The following is a 16452-nucleotide window of genomic DNA, read 5'->3' on the forward strand; positions in this document are numbered from 1 at the left end:
GATCGGTTTCAGATCCACTGGGGTGTCTGTGTAAGCTGAGGAGCTCCCGCTTTGGTGGGGAAACTGCTTGTGGACCATGACCCCAGGGAATTCCACATCTCCTCATCATCCTGGGAGAAGTGAGAAGCAAGCTGGGTGTCAAGTGGTGGGAAAGGGATGAGTCCACCGTAGGTAATTTGGACAGCAGACCTGGGGACTTACGCAAACATGCAGAGTGAAAAAGCAAGTTGCCATGCAACGAGATTTGAATGGTTTGCGTGCCTATGTGCTGAGTCACTTCAGTCATGTCCGGCTCTCTTTTCGAGCCTATGGACTGCAACCCGCCAGGCTCTTCTGTCCCTGGGATTCTCCAGGCAAGGATACTGGAGTGGGTTGCCATTTCCTTCCGCAGAGGATCTTCCCGACCCAGGAATGGAACCCACGTCTCTTACGTCTCCTGCATTGGCAGGTGGGTTCTTTACTACTAGTGCTACCTTGAAACCATACTAAATAATATGCATTATTTATGAACATTTAAGAGTATAGCAAATATGTGAACACCTGGGAGGAAAGCCTGTTCCAGCCTCCGGATGGTCCTCAGGGGACAGAGGGGAGAGTGTGGGATTAGGAGAGTTGAGGAGGGACTTCCACTTATATTTGCTTTATTTCTTTAATAATGATAGTAATATTAAAGGTTCAGGGACTTCTCTGTTGGACCAGCGGTTTAGAATCTGCTTTTCAATGAAAGGGACTCGGGTTCAATCCCTGGTTGAGGAACTATGATCCCATACACCTCGGGGCAACTAAGCCAGGCGCAACGAAAATACGGAGCCGGTGTGCTCCGAAGTCTGAAAGCCACAACCAGAGAAGTCTGCATGCAGGACGGAGAGCCCGCGCTGCAGTGGAGCGCCAGTGCGGCCGAGAATGAGGACAATGAAGATCGGAAGCAAAAATGGCCAAGTGGGGCATGTGGTAACTTGGAGTCTGGCAGTGAGTTATGTAGCTGCTGCATTTCTCTATTTCTTTTTTTGGAGAACTTCCTCAAAAACAAAAAAAAGAAAAAGTTGGCAGAAATAGATGTCTGATTGTTAGGAAAGCATTTACACCCATCACATGTTGGCTGATTCCAACTCTTGACTGATTACAAAGCACTTTTATATTTTTCATTGAAACATAACCTGTAGCAAGATGCCAGGGGAAGCCATTATAAAATAGTAATGTTGAAGGTGGTTTTCTCAAAGGAAAAGCGTTAGTCACTCATATCCAGCTCTTTGTGACCCCCATGGACTGTAGCCCGCCAAACTCCTCTGTCCATGGGATTCTCCAGGTAACAATACTGGAGCGGGCTACCATTCCCTTTTTCTACATGGAGCGCTCCAGACCAGGAGATTGAACTTGCGTCTCCTGCATTGCAGGCGGATTCTTTAACCATCTGAGCCACTACTTTTTCTCAAAAGCCAGTATCTAAAATGCAAACCTTTCTGACTTTGTTTTAAGATGCTTTGGTGATTATAGTGGGTTGAGTGGTGGGTGGCCCCCCAAAAGATATGTCCTAATTCTAAGCCCCAGTATCCAGGAATGTGACCTTATTTGGAAAAGGAGTCTTTGAAGAGGTCATTCATTAAGGACCTTGAGATCAGACCACCCTGCTTTCCTTGGGTGAGGCCTGTATTGCATGGCAAGTGTTTCTATTTGAGACAAAAGAGAAGATACAGACACACAGAAGGAGGCCACGTGAGCAGAGATTGGTGAGAAGCAGCCAGAAGCCAAGGACAGTGGGGCCACCAGAAGCTGGAAGAGACAAAGGGTTTGCCCTAGAGCCTTCGGAGGGGGCGCAACCCTGTGACACCCCGACTTTGGACCTCTGGGCTCCACATTAAAAAAGAATACATTTCACATATTTCAAGCCAGTGAGTTTGTGGTCATTGTTACAGAAACCCAGAAATAACAGCTGAAGCTCAGGGCCCGGCAAGGTGTGCCCAAGAAAGAGTTGGTTGTCTCCTGAGCTCTCCAGCCTTAGAATATTGGCTGTTCTCTAAATCAGGGGTGGATCACCATCATGCCATCAAGCTGTCTATTCTTTTTTAAATATTGGCATTTGGGGATATCCCTGGTGGTCCAGTGGCTAAGACTCTGTGCTCCCAATCCCTCGTCAGGTAACTAGATGCCACACGGCTCAACTAAAGATCCTGTATGCCACAGCTAAGACTCCTGTGTAGTCAGATAAATATTTTTTTTCAAGAAATATTGGCATTTTGCCTTATTTATTTATTTGGCTGCATCACGTCCAGTTGTAGTTATGCGGGATCTTCAGTTGCAGCATGTGGGATCTAGTTCCCTGACCAGGGATAGAACCCGGGCGCTCTGCATTGGGAGCTGGAAATCTTAGCCACTGGACTACCAGGGAGGTGCCTGTCTATTCTCTCTTATGCAGTCAGTCAGCCAGCATTTATCAAGCACCTGCCACATCCCAGGCGCTGGAGGTAGCAGTGAGCAAAATCAGGTATGGCCCAAAGCCCCCTGGGCCCTCTGTCTTCCTCTGCTCCCCTCCCCTCTGCCCACCCAGAAGCAGAATGTGCTGGCTGCATTGCCATTTTGCGCAATCATTGCCTGCTTTATTGTGTGTCTTCCTTCCTTCCTCTCTGTATCCCAAATACCCAATGTGACGCCCCGCACGGGTGGGCACTAAACGAACCTGCAGTGTAGGGTGGAGGTAACAACGTGGCCTTTGAGATCAAACCCCACTGTGACCACTTTCTGGCCACGCAATCCTGGACAAATGTGTCTGGGCCTCGGGGATAAGAGAGTCTTATCTGTAATAAGGGGATAAGAGAGTCACTATTTGGGAATTCCCTAGTGGTCCAGTGGTTAGGACTCAGTGCTCTCACTTGTCAAGGTCCGGGGTCGATCCCTGGTTAGGGACCTACGATCCTTCAAGCTTTGAAGTGTGGCCAGGAAAAAAAAAAAGTCATTACTTACAGGTCTGCTCTGAGGGTCACGTAAGAGGAGGCACCTGGCCTCATAGGAGCTGCAGAACCAGAAGCTGGCATTACTATTCATCAGAATTGGTGCAGGGCACCAAGAGTTTCGGCATGAATGTCTGGCCACCTTCATGTGGCCTGCAAAGGGGCCTGAGCTGAGCCCTGAACTGGTCCTTAGCATTCAATGAATTCTTGGGCTTCCAGTTCCAGCAAGGAGCAAGGACAGAAATGATGCGTCAGGCTTGAGGCCTGGCTCCTGCTGTGGCCCCAGGCGGTGCTGGCTGGCTCCCCCATAGTACCAGCTTCTCCACACCTGTGTCGAGGTAACACTGCACCACAAGAGGGGCAGAGCAGCTGCCCCCCAGCCACCCCTCTAATTATGTCAAGGCTGGAGGCGTGCAGAGGTCCTCCGCCAGGCCGGGCACCGAGCCCACTTCCCACGCTTCGCCACCGACCTGGGAGGGTGAGGCCTGGCTCTGAAAAAATCAAAGCAGGAGCTGAAGCCTGTGAGGTGTGACTGGGGAGGCCCCGAGGGGGAGCGGCCCGGCTTCGTTAGCGCTGACCCCGGCACTGAGCCACTCCTGATGGATGAGGTTTGGGCGGGACAGGCCCCTGGGGGACGGCGGTCCTATCCATTATGGGCCCATCAGCGCCTCCTGGAGCCCTCTCTGCTCCGAATGCCAGGAGCCTCGGGCCGGGAATAAATCTTTGTCTGGGCCGCAGGAGAGAGGCGAGGGGAAAAAAGGCAAAGCATGAAAAATGTCTCCTTCGGGCCCTGGCAACAAAGCCGCCTTGGAGGAAGGAGCGAGTGAGCGGGAGTTTGGGGAGATGGGAGGTGATGGAGCAAGAGGAGTCGGGCAGGGGGTCCCCCGAGAGGCTGGGCTTCCAGGAGAGGAGGAGGGACAGAGTGCAATCCTCAGATCACAAGGTCCCGGGCTATCGCTGCCCGCCTGGGCCCCTCTTTAGCAGAACTCCCTCCAGGTCAGGCCCAGGTTCTGAGCAGGAGGCACCCCTGTCGGGTCCAGTGTGGGGTGTCCCTGGCCCGAGGCGGGCTGTGATGAGCCAGCCAACACCTTCACCTTCTGAGAATCTTTTCCGGCCACTGAGTGTGAAGGTCCTGGAATGAACACTCACCACCTGCGGAGGGACACAACCTCCCCCTCCACGCCTTAGTTCTTCGTGGGTGAATTTGTGCCGGGTTTCAGTGAGGATGAACTGAGTTATTCTGTGGAAAGCCAGCCCCCAGCGAGTGGTCCTCGGCCTCGGCTGGTGTTCAGAGATGCCATCCTGCTCTAAGGACTCCCCTCCATGCCTGGAGGGCTGCCTCTGCCTCCTGAAGAATTCAGCCCGCTGCAGACAGGGACTGCAGCTCGGAAGGAAACGTGGCGCAAATCCTGCTGCAGCCACTGACCGGCTATGTGGCCTTGGACAAGTGAGTCTCTGGGCCTCAGTTTCCACATCTGTAAAATGGGGACAATGGTCCAAACTTGACAGAATTGTGAGGATTTAATGAGACGATGCATGTAAAGCACTCAACATTATATCCATCGGCTGCTTAGCGAGGGCTCTGCAAATGTTAGCCACTGGGACTGTCCCCCGGACACACATACATATGCTGGTCCTTGTTTTATTTTCTAAAACCCCTCAGAGCAAAGCCCCCCCCAACTGTCCTCATAGCAGGGCCTCAGGATATTGAGGACCGTCTAAATCTTTTCTCAGGCAGCTGGGGAAGACCATTTCCTGCCATATTCTCTGACACAGTGATCTCCTTGCCCTTGTCCCAGGCTGATGTCTCCTGTCTGGACACTCCACTGGTTATAGGCCTTCCCCTGAATCTGTGATGGCTCACATTTTAAAATGATGCTACAAGAGTGACCTGAGTGGCAGAAGAGAATAGGAAGGTCACCTCCCTCATTCTGGACCTGCTACCTCTATTAATGCAGCCAAGAAACACATTTGGTCTTTGAGGATGAGTCACTGCAATGTGGATTCATAACATCCACCATAGGGGAAGAGAGCAGAGTCTGCTAAATCAGGGGTTTTCAAACTCTGGGATCTAATGCTTGATGATCTGATAAAATAATAATAGAAATAAAGTACACAATAAATGTAATTTGTCTGAATCATCCTGAAACCATCCCCTACACCCCAGTCCCTGGAAAAATGATCTTCCACAAAACCCGTCCCTGGTGCCAAAATTTTGGGGACCACTGTTGGCTAAATGATACAGGAATCTCTGGTTTTACCATCTCATCTCTGCATCTCAGATCAACTTCCTCCTCACTGTGAATAATGTCTCAAAGCCTTAAAAGGCCCTGGACCGCATTTCTCCAGCAAATATTTACTGAGAGCCTACTATGTTCCAGGTTCCGACGATAGAGTGGTGGACAAAACCGACAAGGTCCGTGCCCTCCAGGACCTGAGCACCCGATGAAGAAGTAGAAGACTCTTTAAGCACAGCTGCAGTCAGCATTGGGGAACAGATTGGTGGGCGGCTGGTTGCCCGGTAGGATGACCTGTTCAGCCCAGCTCCCTGGCACGGGGGTCCTTGTGAGGTCCACATGCTCCCCCTTGTGGTCAGCCTGGTTTCACTCTGCTGAGTTTTGGCCAGCGATAACACCCAGAACCAGTCTTCCCTTTCAAAACCTGTCTCAGATCCCTAGCACAGATGCTTGGGAAGAGGCTTATTATTATTTTATAGGAGTTTGGGTGGGTGGCTTGGATTTCGGCCTTTGGCTCTGGGAGAAAGAAAATAACCCAGAGTGATTGATGGGCCCCTTGTAAATTTGTAAAATAAATCAGCTTGGCAGAGAGATTCAAAAAAACCTGTCAGGCAGCGAACATTTTTTTAACAGCCTGTAAAACTTCCTCCATCCTTCACATTTGTCAGTGTCAGGCTGATGATACATCTGATAGCTGGGCGCACAGCCGCCGCGGACAGGAGGGTGGGCTGGCAACGTTCCCCATCTTTCTCGTGTTTCTTGTTTTCCCGTGGTCTGAACACTTTCAGCACCTGGACTGGAGGGAGTCTAGGCTAGACTAATTGGTGGATGAGGTAAGAGTTCTACCCAAGTTGCTACTGGCTTCATAGTCAGACTTCAATGTGGCCATGTGCTCATACACTCATTCAGCCAGTATTTACTGAGGGCTTTTCAGTAAAGGCGCTGGGGTCAGCACCAGGGATGCTGGGGCGGGAGGGGGCAAAACAGACCTGGAGCATCCCGTGTAGGGCAGTTCTGGATGCCCCATCACAGAGCTCGTTTACTGGGACGTGGGCAAAGGCGAAGGCGAAGGCGAAGGGAAGTGAGATTCTCAAAGGGACATTCACTGGGCTCTAACGATGCTTCCCAGGTGGCACAGTGGTAAAGAATCCTCCTGCCAACGCAGGAGACCCAGGAGACTCAGGTTCGATCCTTGGGTCGGGAAGAGCCCCCAGAGTAGGAAATGGCAACCCACTCCAGTATTCTTGCCTGGAAAATCATATGGAGAGAGGAGCTTGAAGGGCTACAGTCCATAGGCTCACAAAATAGTCAGACGTGACCAAGTGACTGAGTGCACGCACACACACACAGATTATGTTTAAAGCTTTAAGGAAAATCCAGACAAGACGGTCTTCCTCATATATCCTCTGTCTCAGCACACCTCTCGTGCAGGAAAAGCATCTCTACCCATGTCAGCTCCGTCCTTATGTTTGCTGGGGAGGCAGCTCACTGCCACGGTCAGCATCACAGGTGGTGGGGCCAGACCAACCTCCATCCCACCACAGAGCAGCAGGGGCAAATGACTTCTCCTCTCTGGCCCTCTGTCTCTTCTTCTGGGTGATGGGGATATAAGAGTTGTACTCACTGAGCTGTTCAGTTATTCAGGGAGAGAAGGCTTCTGCGGTGCTCAGCAATGCCGGGCACGGAGTGGTAACAATAATACTAGTTGCCGTTGTTAGTTCAAAGCAGGGTCTACCCATCTTCCACCTGCTCATGTCAGACACTGGCGTGCAGGGGGCTGTTTGCTCATTGACTGAATGATGGATCCCCCACTAGCGTCCATGAAGGCAGAGCCCTGGGCACCCAGAATCTGCCCAGAGCGCCAGCTGCTGCCCAGCTCTCCCCTTCCCCCACAGCCATCCTTGTCTTATCATAATTGAAAATGTTGGACCGATTAGGAGCAGTAACAATTAAGATGTGCCGAGGGCATGTGAACATTTGCAAACACTTATTAAGATGCATCAATAATTAAGCCCTTCTTTAATGGTTATATTTCTGGCCTCCAGATGTATCTGTTTATCTTTTAATGGACCTGGGGTCACAGCGTGCTTTGAGATCTGTGTTATGACCTTACACGTAATGAGAATTTAAAGTTCTTCCCTCGTTTGGATTCTGAGTTTGACAGTGAAACAGCAGAGCAAGGATCCCCAGGCTTCTTTCCAGCTGCCTGATCCTAGAGGTTCGCTCTTCAAAGCCCGCCAGCTAGCCAGGGTGCAAATCCAGGCTCTGCCATTGTGCAGCCTCGGGGAGTGCCCAAATCCCCCCTTTCCGGCTTCCCAGGTGGCTCAGTGGTAAAGAATCAGCCTGCCCATGCAGGAGACAAGAGAGACTGGGGTTGGACCCCTGCATCAGGAAGATCCCCTGGAGGAGGAAATGGCAACCCACCCCAGTATTCTTGCCTGGAGAAGCCCATGGACAGAGGAGCCTGGTGGGCTGCAGCGCATGGGGTCGCAAAGAGTCGGACATGACTGAGCGCATACGCGCAAAGTGAAGAGAATGCTTCCTGCCTCGTAGGATTCATCAGTGGTTATCTGTGCAGGTAGCTGCCACATTTAAGTTCAGTTCACAGCAGCTTCTGTTCATGGTGGCTCCTATTATCATCAGAGGATAAAAAAAGAGGAAGCAGGTAGCTGAGTAGTCAAGATGACCTGTCTACACCAACAGCTGCAAACTCAATGCCTCCTGGGACAAGATGGGTCATGAAAATGAAAGAAGCCAGGCTGGGTGCAGGCTAGGATAGACAGAAGGGCACCCGTGGATTCTGCCCAGCGGGCTCTGCTGCTCAGCTCCTGCCTCCGGGGAGTGTAGGCAGGAGTGCAGACCCAGGATGCCTGGGCTTCTGGCTTTTCCTTGGTGGCTCAGTGGTAAAGAATCTGCCTGCAACGCAGAAGACCTGGGTTCAGCCCCTGGGTGGGGAAGATCCCCCGGAGAAGCAAATGGACACCCACTCCAGTATTCTTGCTTGGAAAATTCCATGGACAGAGGAGCCTGGTGGGCTATATAGTCCATGGGGTTGCAAAGAGTTGGACACAACTTAGCTACTAAACTGCCTGTTTTCATATGAGATCTCCTGATTTTCTTTTTTATAAGTCATTCAAACTTTTCTGGCTGAGCTCTGCAGCATGTGGGATCTTCCAGCAGGGATCATACCTGTGCCCCCTGCATTGGCAGCATGGAGTCTTAACCACTGGATCGCCAGGGAAGTCCTGAAATTTTGATTTTTTAAATCACTGCCTGGGCCAAACGAACACCTCTGCAGGTTGATTTGGCCTCCACCCCGACTCTTGATCACGTGTCTTCATGGGCATCCTTTGCCAGATAATTGCTTTAGATGTCCACTTCCTTCTAGCCGGAGGCTCAAGGATTGAAATGTACCTTTCTGATTTAGGGACAATCTGTAACAAATTGGTGTGGATTGGAAGCCAAATCAGCTAACTGGAAAGGGAGTAATTGAATAGTCCCAGATTCAGGTTTTGACTCCGTCTGGCGTTGAAAGGTCGAATGAGCGGGTGGGTGGAGGTGCACAAGGCCACTCAGGTCCAGTTATTTTGTCCATCGTGAAATGTATAAAAGGCCAGAGGATTTGATACTGGGGGAGGCAGGGGGCAGAACTGTGATCAGAGTGTTCTCTCACTTGGCGGTTAAATCTACAAACACAGCATCCCTAGCTTAGAGTAGGCCTCTCGTGTGTTCAGTCTGAAGTGGAACTTTATTTTTTTAACATATTTGTACTTGTGAGTAATTAGTAGTCATTTGTTTCTTTGCTTCTTTCCTTATTGGATCAAATCACCCCTACCACTCCTCGGGTAGTTGAGTGTAATCGGATTTGGTTTCTAACACGCTTTTAAAGTAAAGAAATAAATACAATCAAGGCTTGTAAAAGGTGATCATTAGAGAATGGGCCTCGGTCACATAACTTTAAAGTACTAGCCCCATTACGAGAGGGGGTGATGATTTTGTAACTGTTCTTGCACAGATGTTGGAAGGTTGAGGGGCTTCGTGGGCAGGTCGGGTGTTGCAGTAAAAGCTTTTCCAGCAGCCATTTAACCTCCATTTATGAAGAAATAAAGCGAAATTGATGCCGATTTGGGCCTGCTTTGGGGGGTATTTTTGTTCCATAAAAGCCCTTTTGCTTGCAATTTGCTGAGCTGCCCTGTCACATCAGAAAGGGCCGCTGTTGATAAAGATAAAGCTTTATGGCCACGATATTTGCTGCTAACAGCAACCTAATGCAGCATTTTCATTTTTGTGCAATTAATGTTAACGTCTGCTACGAAAATTGTCATTAAATACCATTTTAAAATCCATTCAATTTGCATATGCAAAGCCCATTTACCATCACAGAAGATATAGCCGGCACTTCATCACGTCCTTTCCCTGGAATTGTAGCCACTCAGTTTTATAGCGATTTAAGATTTTTATATTGAAAGCTCGATGGTAATGGATGTTCTTTCTGAGCCCGGATGACTTAAGCTTTTCCATTGTACGTAGAGCCACACAGCACCAGGACCGGACGCTATGGGAGGTCGCACTGTACCCGAAGAAAGAGCCCTGGATGGGGAGTACTGGCCGGCCGAGATCTGATTTGGGTCTGGTCACACCCTGCCGTGTGACCTTGTGAAAATTTCTTCACCTGTCTGAACTTCTGTTTTCCTGTTTCAAAGAAGGGCTTCGAACCAAATGATTGCTAAGGTGCTGTGTTCTAATATCTCATTTTTTTAGAATAAAATTTTCAGCTGCACCCCCACAGCATGCAAGATCTTAGTTCCCTGACCAGGGATCAAAACCATGCACCCTGCGATGGAAGCACAACATCTCACCCCCTGAGCCACCAGGGAAGCGCCTTGTATTTCTAAACGAAAGCACACTGGTTAGGAGTCCAGGCCAAGCCTTTCCGTGAAAAAGTTGTGTGAACTTAGGGAGGTCAGTTCATCTCTCCGTGGCGCAGCTGGGTGAGTAACCCTGCCTGCTTCCTGCAAAGTGTTTGATTTACAACGTTGTGCTGGTTTCTCCTGTATGACAAAGCGATTCAGTTGTACATATATAACATATATATATTCTTTTCCATAATCTTTCCCGTTATGGTTTATTACAGGATATCGACTATAGTTCCCTGGGCTATGCAATAAGACATTGATGTCTATTTGTCTTTCTCTGCCTGACTTATTCACTTAGTATGATAATCCATAGATCTATCCGCGTTGCTGCAAATTGCATTATTTCATTCTTTTTTTATTGCTGAGTAATATTCCCTTGTGTGTATGTATTATACCTGGGTTGGGAAGATCCCTTGGAGAAGGGAATGGCAACCCACTCCACTATTCTTGCCTGGAGAACTCCATGGACATAGGAGCCCGGCAGGCTACAGTCCATGGGGTCGCAGAGAGTCAGACAGGACTGAGCGACTCACACTAACATACACACATGCCACGTCTTCTCAATCCATTCATCTGTCCATGGACCACTTCCAGATTGCTTCCAGATCTTGGCTAAACAGTGCTGCTACGAAACACTAGGCTGCACAGGGTTTTTAATGATGATGGGATGGAATTGACATAGAGGCAGAATGTACCCTGAGAATCCCAGAATGCTGGTTACTGCTGTAACATCCTATTTATAGATGAAGGAACAGAAGTCCTAGAAGGAAAGAGGGTTGGGAATGAAGGTGTGACTAAATGCCCGGGCGACTCCTGGCTGGGGCTCCCCCTGGACACCATGCTGTCTTCAAGACACTGGGGACCAAAATGGGCCAGGCTAGTGACCACACAGCAGGGACTCTGCCCTGCACCTTGCCTTGCCTTCAGAGATTGACTTGGGTGTTTTTTCAAAATGGGAAGAAGGATGTAGTACAGATAATTAGTCAATCTGGCCCACGAGTGACTCTCCAGTGTGTCTCTAGCACCACATTCCAGGCCTTGAGGGCTGATGAACAGAAATGCATTTCCATTGAGAGAGAGTGGTGCGTACTCTTTGAGGCCAGAGGGATGGGAAAGCTTACCAAAGAGAGGATGCTGCATTGAGCTTTGATGAACAAGTAGGTTTTACCAGGTAGGATGGTGAGAAAAGGCAGAGGGAAAAGCATATGAAAGTATGGTGGTGAACACTGTGGGAAACATGTCAGCTAAAAAATACATGTACAATTTCCATGTGGTCCAGCAATTCCACTTGTGGGTATATATGCAAAAGAACTGAAAGCAGGGACTCAAGCAGATACTTGCACACCCATGTTCATAGCAGCACTATTCGCAATAGCCAAAAGGTGGAAGCAACCCAAATGACTATTCTGAAAGGATAACAAAGTGTGACGTAGTTTGGACTATCATTTAGCCTTAAGAAGGAAAGGAATTCTGATCCGTACTGTAGCACAGATGACTCTCAAGTACATCATGCTAGGTGAGACAAGCCAGACACAAAAGGACAAACACATATTACGGGTTAAGAAACTCTGCCGTGCTGGACAATTGCTGATTTTGCCTGCCGTTCTGTTCTGGTCTCATCCTTCTGGGTCAGAACCCCTCTTTCCACATCTTTTCCACCATCAGCCCATATAGATTGTGGAAACTGATTCCAAGCAAGCTCCCTCCAACGAGGGGCCAGGGATCAGGGCTGACCAATCAGAGCATCGGAATCCCCTGGCCTCAGTAATTGGTGCAGAGGCAAGACACGGTGACCCAGGCCTGGGCAATCAGTGTATTTTTTGATTTCTACTCGCCCCTGCGGTTGGGTCAGGAACAGGCATGGTACTGAAGTCGGACCAAAGACTCTTAACCTCAAGGCTTTTATAGTTCCTTTCCACTGAGGTCACTACAAGCATAGGACCTAAGGATGCGGCTGTCCCTGGCCACTTTGCCAAGTGAGGAAGAAGCGTATCAGAGACTGGAGCCAAAACTGGGAAGCACAGTCAAGTCATGGAGAGACAAACAAGACGTTGCCTGATTGCCTAGATCGAGCTATGCCTGAAGCTCTTCCCTTTCACTCATGTGAGCCAATAAATTCCCCATTAAAAAAAAAATCCAAGTTGTTTAAGTTGAGACTTGATTACATGCAACCACATTCTTTCATAGAATGTCACACATTCCAGAGTTGGGATGTGGGTCACACGTCTGCCTCTGAGCCAATCACCATGAAGGTGGTTTGTGAAATACACCGATTGACCAGGCCTGGATCACTCACCCCTCCCTGGAATCCAGAGTCCCACTCCCACGTTGTTCCTGACCATGAGCACCCTATCACCGCCCCAGTGAGGGGATGGAGCCTTGGGTACCAGCCATCTTACCGTGCCCGGATCCCGAACGTCATATTTGGCGGGAGGGAGGGCGGCTCCTTCTTGAGGCGCCTGTCGTCCTGGTCACTGACGCGGATGTCGTTCAGCTGACGGTAGTGCAAATTCTCCCGGGCAGTGACCAGGCCAGCCTTCACGGCCCCTCTGTTCATGGCAATATAATTCCGGGTCAGCTCTTGGGGGCAAGTCGGCTGCTGTTTAAACACGTTCCAGTGTCCAATGGCTGAGGGCGGGGAGAGACAGAGCGGGGGCCACCAAAGTCAGTCAGGGAAGGAAAGCAATCGTGGCGTCTCTCTGGGAGGAAACTGGGGCACAAATGTCTTTCATTAACCCAGAACCGGCGGAGGGAGAGCCCTGCTCGGCTCCCCGGAAAGGGAGGGGCCAGGATCCCCAGATTCTAGATGGTGCCTAAGCATCCCTCACGGAGCTGGGCTTGCCTGTCCTTGACCCCCTCTGGGGCTTCCCTGGTGGCTCAGGGGTAAAGAATCTGCCTGCCAGTGCAGGAGATGCAGGTTCCACCCCGTGTCTTCTTTTATCAAGAAGATCCCCTGGAGAAGAAATGGTGACCCACTCCAGTACTCTTGCCTGGGAAATCCCACGGACAGAGGAGCCTGGCAGGCTGCAGTCCGTGGGGTTACAAAGGGTCAGACATGACTTAGCGACTAAGCAACAGCAGCCGCAGGCCTCCTTTGAGCGATCAGAGGGCTGGTCCTGACCCTGTCCATGCTTGCAACTCAGAAGGTGCAGAGGACAGACAGTCTCCTGCCTGGGGACAAGGCTCCACACGGTCAGGGACCCTTGCTATTTCTCTGACACATTAGACCTGGACCCTGTGTGGTCCTGTCCTTTTCAGCTAAGCTGATTTGGAATCATGCTGCAGGGCAGACCCCCGACTCTTTTCCTGGAGCGTGGCCAGCTGCCATGTGGCCTGGTTAGAGGGCTCAAGTTCCTCTGGCGACCAAGGACGCTTGCTCACCTTCGGGGACCCCTCCATCCAGCCCCCGGATGTAGAGTCCATAATTGAAATTAATTCCGGGCAGACTGCAGCTTCTTTCCCGGGGCTTCCCGAGCTCAGCCTGTTGGGGAAGGACAGAGGGCACAGGTCAGGAGTGGGATCTCAGACCCAGGGTGTTACGCTGAAATCATTGGCCCCCGGACCTGCGGACGATCTCAGCGTGACTGGGGTGTGGACTGCCGACGCCCCTGAGACAAGTGCTAAGCGCTGTTGGGCATTGAGACACACCTTGGGGAAGTCTGCCGCTGGGCTCCTGCTCAGGGGCGGGTGAGGAGAGCAGAGTCAGGAGGACCCTGGTGGTAGCGGGCAGTTGGGACCCAGGCCCCGAAGGAGGAGGTGCATTGATGAGGCAGGAGAGGGCGGCACAGTCCCACGCCGAGCAGCCGCACTTGGGGTCCAGCCCAGATCCGCCCGCCTAGTGCTGCACGTGATATATCATGGAGACGGATGGAAAGGCCTGGTTCACGGAGACTCCACTGGGGCCACAGCCCGAGGGAGGGGCATCTCCCTCCCTAACCCTCCGCTCCTAGCTGGACCCTCCAATCCTTGTCCCTGGAGCTGCCTGAGGCTGGGGCTGCGGTGACAAGGCCCACTGTCACCCTCCCGGCGGCGGGACAGCCATTCTCACTCTGCGTCTCGGGTCAACTCCTCCTTGACCCCACAGAAGGGGTTTGTGGGGATGAAATTGCTCTGTGATCAGCCACATTGATTTCCCCATTGTACAGGTAGGGAAGCTGAGAACCAGAGCGGCAGGACCATGATCCTCAGCTCCTGAAGGACAGGGCCGGGTGTGACGTGCAGGCGCATTTGGCCTCGGGGTGAAGGTCTTTTTTTTTAGATGAATTATTTATTTCTTTTTGACTGCGCTGGGTCTTCACTGGTGCGTGGGCTTTTCTCTAGTTGCAGAGACCAGGCTTCTCATTGTCAGGACTCCTGTTGCAGAGCACGGACTCTAGGGCACACGGGCTCGGGAGTTGAGATCCACGGGCTTAGGTGTTCCGAAGCATGTGGGATGTTCCCAGACCAGGGATCGAACCTGTGTCTCCTGCACTGGCAGGCACATTCTTCGCCACGGAATCACCAGGTAATCCTGGGGTAAAGATCCCTCTTAAGCACGATGCTTGTGCTGCCCCTCTAGACGAGCAGCTAGCTCCCTGGGCGCAGGGGTCCTTACAGTGCTTAGAACGTTGCCGCTCTTCGTCAGCGGGCACCTGCTGAGGTCTGGGTTCTCCATCCACTTCTCTTACTTAGGCCTCATGGCTGCCCTGTGAGGCAGCCCATTGCTGTCCCCATTTCTCAGACAGGGAAGCTGAGGCACAGAGAGGTCAGACAGGTGGCACGGCAGAGCTGGGGTTTGAACCCAGGCTGTGTTCTCCAGCCCACATTCCGATCTGCCTGCTAAAGAGATACCAACCAGGGGTGCCTGGCTCCTGGTGCCATCAGGCCTGGGGGCCGGGGACTTTATGAGCTGGGTGGGTGCAGCTGCTCCTCCCACCCCGCGGGCCCCAGGCTCCCAGTTGCAGGGTGTTAACCCCCCAGGACATCACTGCTCCAGCCTCACCAGACTGTCCGGGGGCTCCGCCCTCACCCTTTCTCCTGTCCCCTGTCAGTCTCTGTCCCCAAAGCTCGGGCTCCCAGAGACCTCGGTGCACAAAAGTGGATGGTCCAGGACCGCCCATAATGGCTCATCACCGCCTTTGGAATAACCCCCTCCCTTAGCCCGGCAGTCTGGGCCCTGTACTTTCCAACCCTGCCCACCTCTGCAAGTTTGCCCCCAGTTCCCCAACGTGACCCTCAGACTTGGGCACAACAGACCACTCCCCACCCTGAAGGGTCTGCAGGCATCCCAGTCGCTTTTGCTCCTGCCTGCCTTCCCTTTTCCGGTTCTTATTCTTCAAGCTCACTGGACCCGCCGGCTCACAGTGTCTTCTCCCTCCTCTGGTTCCAGTAACTCTCCTATGTGTTGTGTTCACTGGGATAAGCTTCAAACTTAAGTGACCTCAATTTCTGGGAAAGCACATGCAGGCCAGCCTGCCTGGATTATAAATTCCTACGCATCTAGAACCATGGCGCCAATCAGTTTCTTTTTCCTGGTAGCACATAACGAATGCTCACTAAACGCCTGAGATTAAAAACTGCCTCCTCTGGGAAGCCCTCCTGGGTTGCCCTCAGTGCAGACAAACTTCCTTGTCTATGGCCCCCTAGGGCCCTGAGCTCACGTTTAGGGTGGTCCAGTGGTTAAGGACTCTGCGCTTCCAATGCAGAGGGCATGGGTTCAATTCCTGGTCAGGGAACTAAGGTCCACCATGCAGCATGGTCAAAAAAAAAACCAAAAAACCCCATAAAACAAAAACAAGAAACAGAATTACGCACTAGAAACAGTAGAACTGCTTCAACGGGGACGGACTATGACAGTATGGGACTTGGTGGACAAGTCAGTCACAGAGGACCACATATTGTATGATTTTATTTCATGAAATGTCCTGAATAGGCAAATCCATAGAAACAGAAAGCGCATTAGTGGCTGCCTACAGCTGAGATGCGGAAGGAAATAGAATGATTTAGGGGTGACGGTTAAGGGGTATGAGACTTCTTTCAGGGGTAATCAAAATATTTTGAAATTGATTGTGGCGCTGGTTGCCCAATCCTGTGTATAGGCTGAAAGCCATTGGATCGTATACTTTAAACGGGTGAATTGTATAGTATGTGAATTATAGCTCAATAAAGCCATTAAAGATTACAAAGTAGTGTAATTGGGTTATTAATTGTGTGGTGATCAGTTTAATGTCTCTCTCCCCTGGTAGACTGTCCGCTCAGTCTTTCTTTCTTCTTTCCTTCTCTCTCTCTATCCCTCCCTCCCTTCTTTCCTTTTCTTTCAAGGTTGATTATTTTAAAAATAGACTTTATTTTTAGAGCAGTCTTGGGCTTACAGAA

At 50.9% G+C, this 16452-nt stretch overlaps 1 protein-coding gene across 1 annotated transcript in view; it reads right to left on the minus strand.

Annotated features, from left to right (window-relative positions):
- CFAP77 (cilia and flagella associated protein 77) overlaps window positions 1-16452 on the minus strand; it is a 150037-nt gene that overhangs the window by 49300 nt on the left and 84285 nt on the right. The window contains exons 2-3 of the mRNA XM_068983425.1: window positions 13480-13579; window positions 12498-12726 (exon numbers count right to left, since the gene is read on the minus strand). Coding sequence (XP_068839526.1) covers window positions 12498-12726; window positions 13480-13579 — 329 coding nt within the window. The remainder of the gene's footprint in view (window positions 1-12497; window positions 12727-13479; window positions 13580-16452) is intronic.

Source organism: Capricornis sumatraensis, chromosome 1 (genome assembly GCF_032405125.1).
Source record: "Capricornis sumatraensis isolate serow.1 chromosome 1, serow.2, whole genome shotgun sequence".
In the NCBI taxonomy this organism is placed as follows: Eukaryota; Metazoa; Chordata; class Mammalia; order Artiodactyla; family Bovidae; genus Capricornis; species Capricornis sumatraensis.